Source organism: Salmo trutta, chromosome 9 (assembly GCF_901001165.1).
Source record: "Salmo trutta chromosome 9, fSalTru1.1, whole genome shotgun sequence".
Taxonomy (NCBI): domain Eukaryota; kingdom Metazoa; phylum Chordata; class Actinopteri; order Salmoniformes; family Salmonidae; genus Salmo; species Salmo trutta.
The window spans coordinates 9,149,037-9,166,679 of record NC_042965.1 but is presented as its reverse complement, the minus strand read 5'-3'; the positions used below and the strand labels follow the sequence as shown (position 1 = coordinate 9,166,679).

Here is a 17,643-nt window from a genome sequence, read left to right as displayed (position 1 = left end):
TAACATTTTGATCAATCAATTGCTTGAGAAATTGCTCTTTGCTAAGAAGCAATGTTGGTTTCTTTTTTACCATTTTAATTGAAAGCAATCACAGTAAGGTACCAAAAATGATTTGATATTGAGATAATAAAACCTGACCATGACTTCCTAAACAATGTTAGCCTGTGATGTATTTTTTTTTACCAACTTAGCACACCGGCTGTACAGTATTCTCATAACATAGCCTATATGAAAATCATTACCATACCATGTCCATTATTGCACCGAATAACGAAACTTATCATGTATAAAAATAGCAACAACTATAAAGTTTTTACAAATCTGCAAATAATAAATTAAACCATGTAATCAGAGTTGTTATTGTATTTTCCAGTTGTTCAGTAGCTTTGTAATCATAATGTTGGAGCAGTGTTCTGTATACACAATCTACTCTCTCTCTCTTCCTTTCTCTTTATCTCTGTTGTCTTTTCCTTATTATTAAGGAAAAGCCAAACCTTGACCCAGAAAATATAAAAAACTAATCGGCCTATATCGAATCTTCCATTCCTCTCAAAAAAATTTTAAAAAGCTGTTGCGCAGCAACTCACTGCCTTCCTGAAGACAAACAATGTATACGAAACGCTTCAGTCTGGTTTTAGAACCCATCATAGCACTGAGACTGCACTTGTGAAGGTGGTAAATGACCTTTTAATGATGTCAGACTGAGGCTCTGCATCTGTCCTCGTGCTCCTAGATCTTAGTGCTGCTTTTGATACCATCGATCACCACATTCTTTTGGAGAGATTGGAAACCCAAATTGGTCTACACGGACAAGTTCTGGCCTGGTTTAGATCTTATCTGTCGGAAAGATATCAGTTTGTCTCTGTGAATGGTTTGTCCTCTGACAAATCAACTGTAAATTTCGGTGTTCCTCAAGGTTCCGTTTTAGGACCACTATTGTTTTCACTATATATATATTTTACCTCTTGGGGATGTCATTCGAAAACATAATGTTAAATTTCACTGCTATGCGGATGACACACAGCTGTACATTTCAATGAAACATGGTGAAGCCCCAAAATTGCCCTCGCTAGAAGCCTGTGTTTCAGACATAAGGAAGTGGATGGCAGCAAACGTTCTACTTTTAAACTTGGACAAAACAGAGATGCTTGTTCTAGGTCCCAAGAAACAAAGAGATCTTCTGTTGAATCTGACAATTAATCTTGATGGTTGTACAGTCATCTCAAATAAAACTGTGAAGGACCTTGGCGTTACTCTGGACACTGATCTCTCTTTTGAAGAACATATCAAGACTGTTTCAAGGGCAGCTTTTTTCCATCTACGTAACATTGCAAAAATCAGAAACTTTCTGTCCACAAATGATGCAGAAAAATTAATCCATGCTTTTGTTACTTCTAGGTTGGACTACTGCAATGCTCTACTTTCCGGCTACCCGGATAAAGCACTAAATAAACTTCAGTTAGTGCTAAATACGGCTGCTAGAATCCTGACTAGAACCAAAAAATGTGATCATATTACTCCAATGCTAGCCTCCCTACACTGGCTTCCTGTTAAGGTTTTACTGCTAACCTACAAAGCATTACATGGGCTTGCTCCTACCTATCTTTCCGATTTGGTCCTGCCGTACATACCTACGGTCACAAGACGCAGGCCTCCTAATTGTCCCTAGAATTTCTAAGCCAACAGCTGGAGGCAAGGCTTTCTCCTATAGAGCTCCATTTTTATGGAATGGTCTGCCTACCCATGTGGGAGATGCAGACTCGGTCTCAACCTTTAAGTCTTTACTGAAGACTCATCTCTTCAGTGGGTCCTATGATTGAGTGTAGTCTGGCCCAGGAGTGTGAAGGTGAACGGAAAGGCTCTGGAGCAACGAACCGCCCTTGCTGTCTCTGCCTGGCCGGTTCCCCTCTCCCCACTGGGATTCTCTGCCTCTAACCCTATTACAGGAGCTGAGTCACTGGCTTATTGGTGTTCTTCCATGCCGTCCCTAGGAGGGGTGCGTCACTTGAGTGGGTTGAGTCACTGACGTGGTCTTCCTGTTTGGGTTGGCGCCCCCCCCTTGGGTTGTGCCGTGGCGGAGATCTTTGTGGGCTATACTCGGCCTTGTCTCAGGATGGTAAGTTGGTGGTTGAAGATATCCCTCTAGTGGTGTGGGGGCTGTGCTTTGGCAAAGTGGGTGGGGTTATATCCTTCCTGTATGGCCCTGTCCGGGGGTCTCGTCGGATGGGGCCACAGTGTCTCCTGACCCCTCCTGTCTCAGCCTCCAGTATTTATGCTGCATTAGTTTATGTGTCAGGGGGCTAGGGTCAGTCTGTTATATCTGGAGTATTTATCCTGTCTTATCCGGTGTCCTGTGTGAATTTAAGTATGCTCTCTCTAATTCTCTCTTTCTTTCTTTCTCTCTCTTGGAGGACCTGAGCCCTAGGACCATGCCTCAGGACTACCTGACATGATGACTCCTTGCTGTCCCCAGTCCACCTGGCCGTGCTGCTGCTCCAGTTTCAACTGTTCTGCCTGCGGCTATGGAACCCTGACCTGTTCACCGGACGTGCTACCTGTCCCAGATCTGCTGTTTTCAACTCTCTAGAGACAGCAGGAGCGGTAGAGATACTCTCAATGATCGGCTATGAAAAGCCAACTGACATTTACTCTTGACGTGCTGACTTGTTGCACCCTCGACAACTGTGATTATTATTATTTGACCATGCTGGTCATTTATGAACATTTGAACATCTTGGCCATGTTCTATTATAATCTCCACCCGGCACAGCCAGAAGAGTGCACAGCCACCCCTCATAGCCTGGTTCCTCTCTAGGTTTCTTCCTACGTTTTGGCCTTTCTAGGGAGTTTTTCCTAGCCACCGTGCTTCTACACCTGCATTGCTTGCTGTTTGGGGTTTTAGGCTGGGTTTCTGTACAGCACTTTGAGATATCAGCTGATGTAAGAAGGGCTATATAAATACATTTGATTTGATTTGATTACAGGAGAGAGGAGCATCATTTGTAATAAAACTCAAGAGGTCTCAATAGGATGCCCCTTTTCTTTCCAGCTATTAGAAAACACATTCAAAAATTGAAAACAATATTCCAGAGGGTGGCTTTGTGACACTTTGGCTCAACATAACCCGGGGACGATGCAACCAAAGCAATATTCATCGCCTCAAAACATACCCTGTGGTTTAAGCAGTCACAGGAAATGAGTGGCTGGACCCGGTCCTCTTTCTACACAGGCACCCTTATTAAAAAAGGTAATCACAGCTACTGAAGTAATGACCCCTAATCAGCATGTGTCTGTGGCAACAGAACACATTAAGGGACTCAGTGTGTGTTGCTACTGACGAGGACCGGCTCGTATAGTGCTACACTCACAGGAGATTTCAGCACAATGACATGAACACATTCTAAATATGGCCAACCACCATATCGGCTTATATGAATTCTTCAATGTGCCAAAATCACGACTACCCTGGGTGCCTTATGGAGTTGGCAAAAGAGCAGAAACAGATCGGACTCAGGCTACGTCACGACCACACCTTTAATACTAAGCTTAATTACCAATTGGATGACTGTTGACTATCTCGGTCAAAGCAGTGAAAGGACTAATAGCTCTTTTGGTGAGGAGAAAAGGAAGAAGACACGAGTCAAACGGCTAACGCTTGACATTTTCCCAGGCGCTCCTGCCTCAGCGACTTGTAAATGTGACCATGATGATAAAGGCTAATTACTCCCCGGTGACCTGCCCAAGCAAGTCCTCTCCTCCACCCCTCGCCCTACCGGTCCATCCTGTGATCTCTGCATAGACACATCTCTATTGTGACAGCTTGGTGTAAAACGTGAGCATAGTAGAATATGTGGGATTAAAAGAGCCACAACAACACAGAGAGCCCATGGGGGGGATGCAAGGGGGAGTTAACAGCCACCACGGTGCATGAGGTCGAGGGAAAGCTCTTACTTCCAGATCTGTTAAAAGGCAAGCTACTCTACTGTTGCTGTGGGAAGGGAGAGCCTTTCCTTAAAGATGGATCTCACAGTTATCAGCTAGCAGCTGCTCAAACGTTCTACCCACAGGTTGACGTGATATGCAGATTTGGTATTTTCCTTTGCCACTTTTATCAGTTGATAAAATAGCCTGCGAACCTCAGTAGAATGTCAGTGAGGCTTGATGACTAACATGTCACCCACCCTCCCCCACGTCAGAGTCTGTGCAGAATCTCTGAGTGACTGTGAGATGATTCTTTCACACCCCAATGCAGTGCAACAGATTGTCATTATCACCTATCCTTATGCTTTCGACAAGCCTTTTTGTACTAAAGTGTTAAATCACCTAAACTCTTCACAGGGCTTGACGACCTTGTTCCTTGGCTGTTACATAAAGAGGCTTCCCAGCAATGGTTGCAATGACGTGATTCTGACAGTTTTTCTTTGCGATGCCAGGTTTTATAGACATATTTTAAGGTACCAGAAAATGGGAAACCAATATTATTCTTATACCAAATATACACTGAGTACATAAAACATTAGGAACACCTTCCAAAAATTGAGTTGCACCCCCCCTTTCTCCTTCAGAACAGTCTCAATTCATCAGGGCATGGACTCTACAAGGTGTTGAAAGCGTTCCACAGGGAAGCTGGCCCGTGTTGACTCTAATGCTTCCTACAGTTGTGTCAAGTTGGCTGGATGTCCTTTGGGAGGTGGACCATTCTTGATACACACGGGAAACTGTTGAGCGTGAAAAACCCAGCAGGGTTGCAGTTCTTGACACAAACCGGTGCACCTGGCATGTACTACCATACCTGTTCAAAGACACTTACATTTTTTGTCTTTCCCATTCACCCTCTGAATGGTAAACATACACAATCCATGTCTCAATTGTCTCAAGGTTTAAAAATCCTTCTTTAATCTGTCTCCTCCCCTTCATCTACACTGATTGAAGTGGATTTAACAAGTGACATCAATAAGGGATCATAGCTTTCACCTGGTTTCACCTGGTCAGTCTATGTCATGGAAAGAGTAGGTGTTCTTAATGTTTCGTACACTCAGTGTACGTCTGAAAAAACACCTGGCCAATGGAAGCTGACTGACTCATGTCCGACAGGAGACCTGTTCCTTCTGATTGGCACAATGACCAAAGATTCTATTTTTAGGTGATTAATGAACAAATATGTCCCAATAGTCAAAACTCACCACAAAACGAGACAATGTGGCTGCTGTCTTCATGTACAAACTTCCTGGTGACAGCCTCCTCCATGATCTGCTTCACCTGTGAATGACAGAGGGAGACACTCAGACATTCTCGAATAAAACCACTAGTCTACGGAAACGAGGAAAGGATTTACCCGTTTCTACTGCATTTTTTTCAACATTGGTAAGAGATAGGAGGGGTGGAGGGAAGGAGGAAGGGAAAGAGTGAGAGAGAATGAGATGAGTGCGTGCCAAGAGTACACGCCAAGTTATATGAATGAGTCGCCCTGCTCGCATCAACCTGATCTCAGATGGATAGGGCTGAAAAGGGTTGAGGTTGGGTGGTTAGGTGAGTGGGCTACTATACCCACACTTCTGGGGCCCACCTTACAGACTGGCTTTATAATCAAATCGCTTTAGATGTGAATGGAGAAAGAGAGCCTGAGAGCACAGTGTCACAGGCTTTTCATGTACCATCGAGGCTGGCACCATACGACACCTGCAATTGAGTCAGTGACGTCAGATATAGCAGAAACCTCACTTGTGCAGACACAGCTTCGGGGAAAAAAGCGGGAGGAGGGGGTCAGAGTACGACTCATTTGAAGGGTTTGGTTTTATCGAAACCGTGGTTTCCCCCTTGCTGACCTGGACACAGGCTGTGCTCACAGGGACAACATCAGACCTGCACCCCAGATGACTGATAACTCTGACCCTGGTGAATACGGGGACATCTCCTAGCACTGCCACTGCTCTACATCTGGGAAATCAGCCTGCATATAGAGAAGCCCAGATACCACTAATTTCCTGTTGTAATGAGTCTGTCCTCTGAGGAGATATTACCCTGCACAAAGAGAGGTGGTGCCTGCCTAGAGAACACAAAGACACAGACACACACGCACAGCTGTGCAGACAGAGGAGCTTTGAATATCACTACGGAGGGCAGATTAAAAGTTCACAATGTTCCATTGAAGCAGAAGCAGAAATGACTTGATTGTGTATCTCTGATTGTAAATATAGTATGGTTAAACAGATGTGGAAGTATAAGTGTAACAGAGTAGCCTTGCCTGAGACCTGTACAGTAACTTGCTAATTCCTAGGCTTAGATCAGTGGGGAGTCTTTTGGCGTGAAGTCGGGTCACAAACAAACACACAGCCATTTCAGTTTGTGGATGTAAAACTTGCCCATAACATGATGGCTGGAGTACATTGGTGGCACCACATTCCCGGAGTTCCACTTCCTTGATCTGTTGGCTAAGACGGTTGGCTGTGAATGGTGTGTGATGTGGTGCAGAAGGTTGAGAGTTCGAGCCCTGCTCAGTGCAAATGCACTGTGACATATAGATAACTAGTAAGGGAAAGGGGATACCTAGTCAGTTGTACAACTGAATGCCATCAACTGAAATGTGTCTTCCGCATTTGACACCAAGACAGAAGAGGGCACGACAAAGCCTATTCCCCTCAGGAAACTAAAAAAGATTTGGCATGGGTCCTCAGATCCTCAAAAGGTTCTACAGCTGCAACATCGAGAGCATCCTGACTGGTTGCATCACTCCCTGGTACAGCAATTGCTCGGCCTCCGACCGCAAGGCACTACAGAGGGTAGTGCGTACGGCCCAGTACATCCCTGGGGCTAAGCTGCCTGCCATCCAGGACCTCTACACCAGGCGGTGTCAGAGGAAGGCCCTAAAAATTGTCAAAGACCCCAGTCACCCCAGTCATAGACTGTTCTCTCTACTACCGCATGACAAGTGGTACCGAAATGCCAAAAAGCAAACAAAAAGGCTTCTCAACAGTTTTTACCCCCAAGCCATAAGACTCCTGAACAGGTAATCAAATGGCTACCCAGACTATTTGCATTTTGTGCCCCCCCAACCCCCCCAACCCTCTTTTTACGCTGCTGCTACTCTCTGTTTATCATATATGCATAGTCACTTTAACTATACATTCATGTATATACTACCTCAATTGGGCCGACCAACCAGTGCTCCCGCACATTGGCTAACTGGGCTATCTGCATTGTGTCCCGCCACCCACCACCCTCCAACCCCTCTTTTACACTACTGCTACTCTCTGTTCATCACATATGCATAGTCACTTTAACCATATCTACATGTACATACTACCTCAAAATCAGCCCGACTAACCGGTGCCTGTATATAGCCTCGCTACTGTATATAGCCTCGCTACTGTTATTTTTCACTGTCTTTTTTTACTGTTGTTTTAATTTTCTTTACTTACTTATTGTTCACCTAACACCTTTTTTGCACTGTTGGCTAGAGCCTGTAAGTAAGCATTTCACTGTAAGGTCTACACCTGTTGTATTCGGCGTACGTGACAAATCAACTTTGATTTGATTTGATCAGAGAGGTGCAGGGGTTGCCTTAATTGACATCCACGTCTTCGGCGCCCGGGGAACAGTGGGTTAACTGCCTTGCTCAGGGGCAGAATGACAGATTTTTACCATGTTAGCTCGGGGATTCGATCCAGCAACATTTTGGTTACAGGCCCAACGCTCTAACCACGAGGCTGCCGATCTCTAGAGTTCGCATAATTAACAAAATGAGACAAAACAGAAAAATTAGGGAAGTGAAAACATCATATTCTACAGATGTAGGATCTGAATAGAATCACTCTTTCGTTACTGAGAATTTTCAGAGGAGCTTAGTGATTTACATAAATTCACTGAAAACCCACACTACCGCATTAACACGTGCAATTCTCACAATTGTATATGTATATTGTGATACAATATTGAGATTTTATTGCGGTTCCATGGTCCAAACATATTGTTTACCATGTCTGCTGCAGAGGGACAAGGGAGCCATGTGAAAATGAGCTTTGATCAGTCATGGAAATAAGTGCTGAAAACAAACAATATGGAGAACAAGCTATGAAGGAAAAATACTGGAGTTTTGTTGCAGGTACAGCCAACTACTGCAAAAATAATATTGCGATATTGTCAAAACGATACAATATATAGCGTCAAAAATAATATCCTGATATGTAACTGTATCATTTTTTCCCCAATCATTAGCAACACGGTTATATAAACAGTATTGCACTTTTCATGTAGCTTACTTTTACTTTACTTTACTGACTTTATTGTCCCCATGGATGAAATTTTGTTGCAGTGTCATGTACACATTTAAAGTGGCGTTTAAATAACAAAACAAATTGACAATACAACTTTCATAACAGTTACACTGGCAAGCTAATAGTTTAACCACCGATAAAGCAACATTATGGACTAAACGTTAAAATCCTGTTGCTGCAGGATTATTTTGCTCTGACAATATAGGTCAAATTAATTATCTGTACACTTCATTGCATAACATTTGCCCAACTCAGTTTCTGATTATAGTGCATATACACATTAGTTAATATCCCTCTGTTGGCAATAATATTGCAGTTTATACATTTAGACTTTCATTTAATTTATTATATATATTTTTTTAATCCAGCTTCAGGTCAATTTGCTTTACATTTAGAATGTCACTATCATGCCCTCTCCACCCAGGACAGGATGGGTTTCTCCTCAGCAGGGCAGTCCCTGGTCTCCAAAGCCACCCGGAGTTTCTCCCAGAAGACCCCAGTGTGCTCCCCAGCTCTGGGCCAGCTCAAGGAAGTGCGTCTTTTCACCAGCCTCCTCATGCGGTGGTAGTGCGAGAGCTGCTGGTCTGGGAACAAATCCAGAAACACCAGGATCAGCACATGCTTCTGCTCATCAAACAAACTGAAGCTGGCCATCTGCATCTCCCGAGAGCACCATTCGCTCTCCAGGTAGCGACGACTGATCACGTCTTGCGGCTCCCGGAGATGGCGTCTGTGATGTTGTCTATGATGTGTTTGCCTGGCTCGAAGTACCGGTGGTGCAGACAACCTCCAGCCCTGCTCTCTCTCCAGCTTTGGCAGAAGCTCCCTCAGGACCCAAGGCTCATCGTGGGCATTGTAGGAGACAATGGCATCGCACTGACCTCAATGAGGCGCATGTGTCTTCCTCCTCTTTGTATCGTGGAGATAAGCCAGGAAGAGGTAGTAGGCATAGACCACCTTCCATCTCAGGAGATGGTAGGTAAAGGACCCCATCAGGATGAGGAAACGGAGATAAGTGGTGGAGATTCAGTAGTAGAAGCCTATGTCTATTGAACAGTAGTGGGTGTCAAGGTCCAACAGTTTGGTACCTCTTCGGTCAACTGAGATGATACAGGCATAATCATAGGCATCAACAACTTGCCATTGGTTGTCTGTTTTCACCGGGGCACAACTTTCACTGGGGACGGGGGTGACATGACCTCCCCACATTCTGAAATAGTTTTCTAATTGTGCTGTGATACAAAACGTGGCTCCGGTATGCTTTAGGACCATGCAGGAGCGCCTCAGGGAGGTCAGGTAGGCTGTTTTCCGGTTTCAGCCGGCTGAATTTAGGACCGCACAGACACCACAGAGCATACGGACATGCTGTATGAAGTCAATACTTCTGAAAGGCTGGCGTATAGGACCAGCATAGGAGAGATGAACAGAGGCAGCTGCTGTCTGTGTTGCACTTTTTCTCAGAGTTGTTAAAGCAAGCAGAGCTGAAACTGGCTACTCTTTAGTTGACTGATGTAGCTAGCAAGGTAACTGCTGTTTGACAGAAAAATTAATTTTTACTCCCAGTGCTGAGCTACTAATGTAACTGACATGTTATGTTAGTTAATGTTTCATCCCCCCTCAACTGAAGTGAATGAAAGACTAGCAGCTAGTTAGCTAGCTAGTTGCTACCACAGCCAGTTCAGCTCTAGCTAGCCTCTAGAAATATGTCCGGTAGCAGTATCTAACAGCTGTTGTGTGTATGGAAATGTTTTGTAGCCGTTGTTTTGTCCCATTTCAACAGAAGTAAATTTGATGATGTATCATTGTACCATTAGTTAGCAGAGTTAGTCAAAAGTTAGCTAAAGTTAGCTAGCTAGCTCACTGACTTTAGCTATTATTTTTGACTCAATCACACTAGACCTGAATCAAACGATGAAACCAGCAGCCAAATAATTGAAGACCGATATTCTGACGTTTTTTCTACGTTTTTATTAGTCAGTATAGCAAAGTAAGGTTATCAATCTGTCAGTTTCCTCACAGCTAATTCCCTACTTTTCACACAGACACGGTATAAACAGCTCTACAGGCATCACTGTCATGGTGCACAGTCAGTACGCAACACTATGCTCATCATGTCTTAGCAGGATGAGATGGTGACAGGTGTCCCTGCAGGGTCAGACAGCCAGGGAAGACCAATCTACAGAGCTCAGGTACATTTTGCAGTATATTATAACAATCAGTGAATGGATACAAAGTTCCATCTTGAGTCTGGGATAAATGGTTATTTAGATCGTTGAACCATTGATTCTAGTAATGTATAAATGTACACCAATGTAATTCTTTGTCATGCCTTATCTGAGCAGTATCAGATGGTGACAAGGGTCTCACCAGGGTCAGGCAGCCAGGGAAGACCAGTCTGTGATGGAGCTGAGGGGAATTTTTGCAGATACAACGCTTTATTTTCTCTGTGCAGAAAACACTGGACAAGCAAGAAGCTTCAAAATATTTTAAGGCAGTCTGACGAATCTCTAAAGTTGATTTCCAAACTGTATCAAGGGTCGATAGAGGCTTTTCCTGATGACACACAACAAGTAAAACACAAACGTGAGGAAGACCTGGGAGACGCTATTGATGATGATGAATGGATACAGATATGTTAAAATGCCCAGTCATGTTCATATAATCCCAGACTTAAATGACTGCAGTTTAAGACCATCCATAGAACGTACTATATGCCAGTGTAACTGAATATCATGCACACAAATGTAATTATTCTGCTGGAGGTGTCAAACACAAAAACGGGACATATTTGCATATAGTGCATTTGGACAGTATTCAGACACCTTGAGTTTTCCCACATTATGTTACGTTACAGTTTTATTCTAAAAGAGATTAAATTGTTTTTCCCTTATCTACACACAATACTCCACACTGACGAAGCGAAAATGTTTTTTTTAAACCTTTTTTGCTAAATATATAATGTTAGCCATGGAGAACTGGAAATGTGTTGCTACTGTTCTCAATAACATTGCTGCTATGAATTTATCAGGCGCTATCGACAAAGGTCAGTGGGAAAAAGTTGTGATGGCCTACTTTCAGGAGGACGATTTTTGTGCCATTGGTTCACACTGACCATGTGCAGAGTGACTTGACACAACGGGCCAAGCAAGCTGTACAAACAAAACGGAAACGACACAGGACGTCTTATTTAATGAAAGGGATTGCGTTCTGCCGTGAAGCGCTCATCCATGTATACAGGTAAGAGTCTATCTCCAGTTTCAGATATTATACGTTTTTAATTTTGTCAGAAAGTTGTTTTCATTGCAAATTAAAGCTTACTGTTAGCTAGCTAGCTAACGTTAGATGGCTGGCTCGCTAGCTAACATTACGTGTATGATCTGGGTAGTAATATTATCTCAGAAAGCCATTTGCATTGCTAGTTATAGCCTAATGTTAGCTAACTAACCAGATAACATTGAACCTATTTTGTTAACTTTAGCTAGTTATGACAATCGGTTTGTATTGCTAGTACTCTATGGATTGGGATTATGGTTCATTGTTTAGCTAGCAAGCTACATGTCTAAACAAAAGACTCCACTTTGCCAGATGAGTACATGGCCCATCAAGTTAGCTAGGTGTGTCTGACGGTGATTACGGCCATCTATTGGGGAAAGGGGGACACCTTGTCAGTTGTACAACTGAATGCCTTCAACTGAAATGTATTTTCCGGATTTATCCCAACCCCTCTGAATCACAAAGGTGCTGGGGGCTGCTTTAATCGACATCCGCGTCTTTGGCGCCCGGGGAACAGTGGGTTAACTGCCTTGCTCAGGGGCAGAACGACAGATTTTTACCTTGTCAGCTCGGGGATTCGATCCAGCAACATTTTGGTTACTGGCCCAATGCTCTAACCACTAGGCAACCTGCCACTATGCTAAAATGCTATGCTAAAATATTTGTATCTAGAATTTGTCTTTCAGCATCAGTAGAACACTTGGTATGTAAAGCATAAACAACACGTTTTGATTATTTCATTTACCTCCAACATGATTGGCACTACTTTTATTGATCTCACATTATTTCTGTATTTGCAACGTTTCTTCACCAACTACGAAGTTGGGGAAACACGTGTGGACCTGAATTGTGATAACTGCAGTGGCCAAAAAAATGGCGGACCATGCACAACCTCCACCACAGTCTGGACCTTCACTTCCTGATTACAGGCCACATCAACTTTTCCACCGACTGCTGCTTCGGCCTCATTAAGCAGCGCTTCAGAAAGACCAGAGTGAACACTTTGTCCGAGATTGCTGGTGTTGTGAAGGACAGCTCTGTGACAGGGGTCAACATCCCACAGCTGGTTGGACTAGAGGATGGTACGGTGCTGGTGGAAAGCTATGGCTGGCAACAACACCTGAACCGGGACCGGGACCGGGTTTCAGCTCCTGCGCAACGCTGACATCATTCCTAGATGGTCTGCCTGTACAAGCACCACCTGGACTGGAAACAGCTAGACAAACTTATCTTTTTGAGAAGATCAGGGAGTTTTGCAACAAAGAGGCTATGGACATCACATGCCCTGCACCAAAGTCAAGGGCAGGGCAGAAACAGGCTCTCCGAAAATAGATTCACTTGTTCAAGTGTGGTTTGAACGGACCAGTTCATTACTGTGGGGGGGGGGGGCGAGTTCCCAGTCATCAGCACTATCTGCAGTACCTCTATTCACTCTCCTAACACACACGCCATACATTGCTGCTACTATTTATTTTTTATCCTGCTGCGCAGCCACTTTACCCAATTGCATGCATCTATCACCAGTATCAATGATATCGTTATTGTTCATACTGTATATTATTTTGTTCTTTCTCTACTGGCATTGACACTTTTTATTATTTTCTTTATATTGACACCATCTATTTTTGATATTGCTACTATGCAAGTAACCATATGCTGTACCGTTTACACCTTCTGTAGAGACCCATCCACTAAGCTAGATGTGGCTGGGGGTTATAGCATTTCTTTCACATGACCCATCAATTTTGACAAGTGTGTCTGGGTAAGCGTCATCTAATATTTATAAAATATTTGTTGTTATCTGACACTTTGTGTTTGTCTGAAATTTTTTCTTATTGTAGGCTACAAGCTTTACCACTTTTAGTCTTAATTTTTACTACACGACTCACTCTTTAGCACATGACCTCACATGTGAATCCTTAAAGAGATGGTGGGGCTGGCTTAGGAGGGTGTGAACAATGCTGAATAGGTGTAGACAAAGCGCTCTCCAGAAGGTGTACCAAAACATTCAAGGGCCATTTTCTCAAAAGTGGGATTACAAGTTTATCAACTTTCAAAGCAGAATTACTTTCCTATTGTTCATCAAATGCAGTGTATGATATACCATTTTGTAGCTCTGTGTTTGCTTTCATCCAATGTCAAAAACACAATTTCAAATTTTGTTACATAACACCGAATCAAGGTGGTCAGGCACAGTTAAGGATACTATAGGCCTACTTATCATGTTTCACATTAGATTTATTAACTACTAAAAGGTAAAACGTGTTTTTAATTCTGGTGCCGCTCTGCACACACAAGCTTGTTAGCTACCTAGCTCAAGCTTGTTAGCTAGCTAGCTCAAAAGGACATTCAAAGTGTCTTCATAGAAGCCAATCCTCTTGGTATAATTCTGTGGACCTAATTCAGATAATGCATGTCATAACAAGATGCCCAGAGCTTCAAGCCTCCTCCTCAACCCTCTCTCGCTCTCTCCCCACCTGCAACATTTCAGTCGCATCTTGCGCCATAGGCTACACTTGTCTGTCCATCATGCATGTAAACAACTAGTTTGCCTGCTCTATCCGCACTAATTGGTGAAGTAATTTAATGAGACTAATGTAAAAAACTCTTGATTTCAAAGTTTAAAAATGAAACAGAACAAAAAAAATGGTGGTTATTTTCAGAATGAAATGATTGGTTGGAACCAAAATTATTTTCCAATGGTACATACACACAAAAAGTAGGTTCACATGGGAGAGAGGCGTTGTACCGTGCGGTGTTGCCTTATTTGTTTTTTGAAACCAGGTTTGCTTTTCACTTGCGCTATATGAGATGGAAGGGAGTTCCATGCAGTCATGGCTCTGGATAATACTGTATGTTTTCCTTGAATGTGTTCAAATCAAATTTTATTGGTCGCATACACATATTTAGCAGATGTTATTGCGAGTGTCGCAAAATGCTTGTTCTGGACTTGGGGACTGTGAAAATACCCCAAGCGTGTGTGTCAGGGCTGTGTGTACATTGACTACGCAAACAATTTGGAATTTCCAACACATTAATGTTTCTTATAAAAACAAGAAGTGACGCACTCAGTCTCTCCTCAACTCTTAGCAAAGACAGACTGGCATGCATAGTATTGATATTAGCCCTCTGATTACAATGAAGAGCAAAACGCGCCACTCTGTTCTGGACCAGCTGCAGCTTATCTAGATCCTTCTTTGCAGCACTTGACCATATGACTGGACGATAATGAAGATAAGATATAACTAGAGCCTGCAGGACTTGCTTTGTGGAGTGTGGTGTCAAAAAAGCAGAGCATCTCTTTATGACAGACAGACCTCTCACCATCTTTGCAACCATTGAATCAATATTTTTTTACAATGACAGTTACAATCTAAGGTAACACCAAGTAATTTAGTCTCCTTAACTTGTTCCACAGCCACACCATTCATTGTCAGATACAGCTGAGGTCTAAAACTAAGGTAATGATTTGTACCAAATACAATGTTCTTAGTTTTAGAGACCTTCAGGACCAGTTTATTACTGGCCACTCATTCTAAAACTGACTACAACTCATTGTTTAGGGTTGCAGGGATTTCACTAGCTGTGGTTGCTGACGCGCATAGGGTTGAATCATCAACATCAACAAAAATTCAGATCCCTTCACTTTTTCCACATTTTGTTACGTTACAGACTTATTCTAAAATGGATAAAAAAATTACAATTTTAAACTCTCAGCAATCTACACACAATACCCCATAATGACAAAGCAAAAACACGTTTTTAGACATGTGTAAATTTATTACAAATTAAAAACGGAAATATAACATTTACATAAGTATTCAGACCCTTTACTCAGTACTTTCTTGAATCACCTTTGGCAGCGATTACAGACTTGAGTTTTCTTGGGTATGACACTATAAGCTTGGTAGCCCTGTATTTGGAGAGTTCCTCCCATTATTCTCTGCAGATCCTCTCAAACTCTGTCAGGTTGGACAAGCTCCCTGCCACTAAAAAACATCCCCACATCATGATGCTGCCACCACCATGCTTCACCGTAGGGATGGTATTGGCCAGGTGATGAGCGGGGCCTGGTTTCCTCCAGATGTGACATTTACCATTCAGGCCAAAGAGTTCAATCTTTCTTTCATCAGACCAGAGAATCTTGTTCCTCAATGTCTGAGAGTCCTTTAGGCACCTTTTGGCAAACTCCAAGCGGGCTGTCATGTGCCTTTTACTGAGGAGTGGCTTCTGTCTGGCAACTCTACCATAAAGGCCTGACTGGTGGAGTGCTGCAGAGATGGTTGTCCTTCTGGAAGGTTCTCCCATCTCCAGAGAGGAACTCTGGAACTCTGTCAGAGTGATCATCTTGTTCTTGGTCACCTCCCTGACCAAGGCCCTTCTCCCCCGATTGCTCAGTTTGGCCGGGCGGTCAGCTCCAGTAAGAGCCTTGGTGTTCTTGGGGACGTTCAATGCTGCAGAAATGTTTTGGTACCCTTCCCCAGATCTCTGCCACAACACAATCCTGTCTCTGAGCTTTACGGACATTTCCTTCAACCTCATGGCTTGGTTTTTGCTCTGAAATGCACTGTGGGACCTTATATAGACAGCTGTGTGCATTTCTAATCATGTCCAAATCAACTGAATTTACCACAGGTGGACTCCAATCAAGGCCATGGCTCAAGAGGTTGGTGTCCTTGATGATCTTTTTGGCCTTCTTGTGACATCGGGTGCTGTAGGTGTCTTGGAGGGCAGGCAGTGTGCCCCCGGTGATGCGTTGGGCCGACCGCACCACCCTCTGGAAAGCCCGACAGGATGTTCTCAATGGTGCATCTGTAAAAAAGTTTGTGAGGGTCTTAGGAACCAAGCCAAATTTCTTCAGCCTCCTGACGTTGAAGAGGCGCTATTGCGCCTTCTCTTCCACACTCTCTGTGTGGGTGGACCATTTCAGATTATCAGTGATGTGTACGCCGAGGAACATGAAACTTTTCACCTTCTCTATCGTCAATGTGGATGGGGACGTGCTCCCTCTGATGTCTCCTGAAGTCCATGATCAGCTCTTTCGTTTTGTTGACATTGAGGGAGAGGTTCTTTTCTTGGCACCACTCCGCCAGGGCCTTCACATCCTTCCTGTAGGCTGTCTCGTCATTGTTGGTAATCAGGCCTACTACTGTTGTTTCGTCTGCAAACTTGATGATTGAGTTGGAGGCATATGTGGCCACACAGCCATGGGTGAACAGGTGGTAGATCAGTTTAATATTACAGATAGACTGTGGCTTCCATCAATGCAATTGTCTGCATAATTTCCAATCCCCCATATTTTTTTTGTAAATATATAAATTATATATATATGCAGTACCAGTTAAAAGTTTGGACACACCTACTCATTAAAGGGTTTTTCTTTATTTTTCACTATTTTCTACATTGTAGAATAATAGTGAAGACATGCTTTACCAACAGTCTTGAAGGAGTTCCCATACATGCTGAGCACTTGTTCGCTGCCTTTCCTTCACTCTGTGGTCCAACTCATCCCAAACCATCTCAATTATATTTTTTCCCCTTTTTCTCCCCAATTTCGTGATATCCAATTAGTAATTACAGTCTTGTCCCATCACTGCAACTCCCGTATGGACTTGGTAGTGGCGAAGGTCGAGAGTCATGGGTCCTTCGAAACACGACCCTGCCATGCTGCACTGCTTCTTGACACACTGGGCGCTTAACCCAGAAGCCAGTGTCAGCGTGCATGCACCTGACCCGCCACATGAGTCGCTAGAGCGCGATGGGCTAAGGACATCCCAGCAGGCCAAACCCTCTCCTAACCCAGACGACACTGGGCCAATTGTGAGTCGCCTCATGGGTCTCCCGGTCGCGGCCGGCGCCGACACAGCCCGGGGTCAAACACGGATCTGTAGTGACGCCTCAAGCACTGCAGTGCCTTAGACCGCTGCACCACTCGGGAGGCTCAATTTCGAGTCTCATAACAAAGGGTCTCTTTTTTTTTTACATTTGCAAAAATCTCTAAAAACCTGTTTTTGCTTTGTCTTCATGGGGTATTGTGTGTAATTTAATCAATGTTAGAATAAGGCTGAATACTTTCCGAATACACTGTATTTCTAAG

The 17,643-nt window shown here is 43.5% G+C and overlaps 1 protein-coding gene across 2 annotated transcripts in view; it reads right to left on the bottom strand.

Annotated features, from left to right (window-relative positions):
• The window catches only part of sgsm1a (small G protein signaling modulator 1a), an 87,662-nt gene that overhangs the window by 42,996 nt on the left and 27,023 nt on the right, over positions 1–17,643 (bottom strand). For both annotated transcript variants that reach the window (XM_029762276.1, XM_029762277.1), the window contains exon 3: positions 5,184–5,259. In XM_029762276.1, the coding sequence (XP_029618136.1) occupies positions 5,184–5,259 (76 nt within the window). The remainder of the gene's footprint in view (positions 1–5,183; positions 5,260–17,643) is intronic.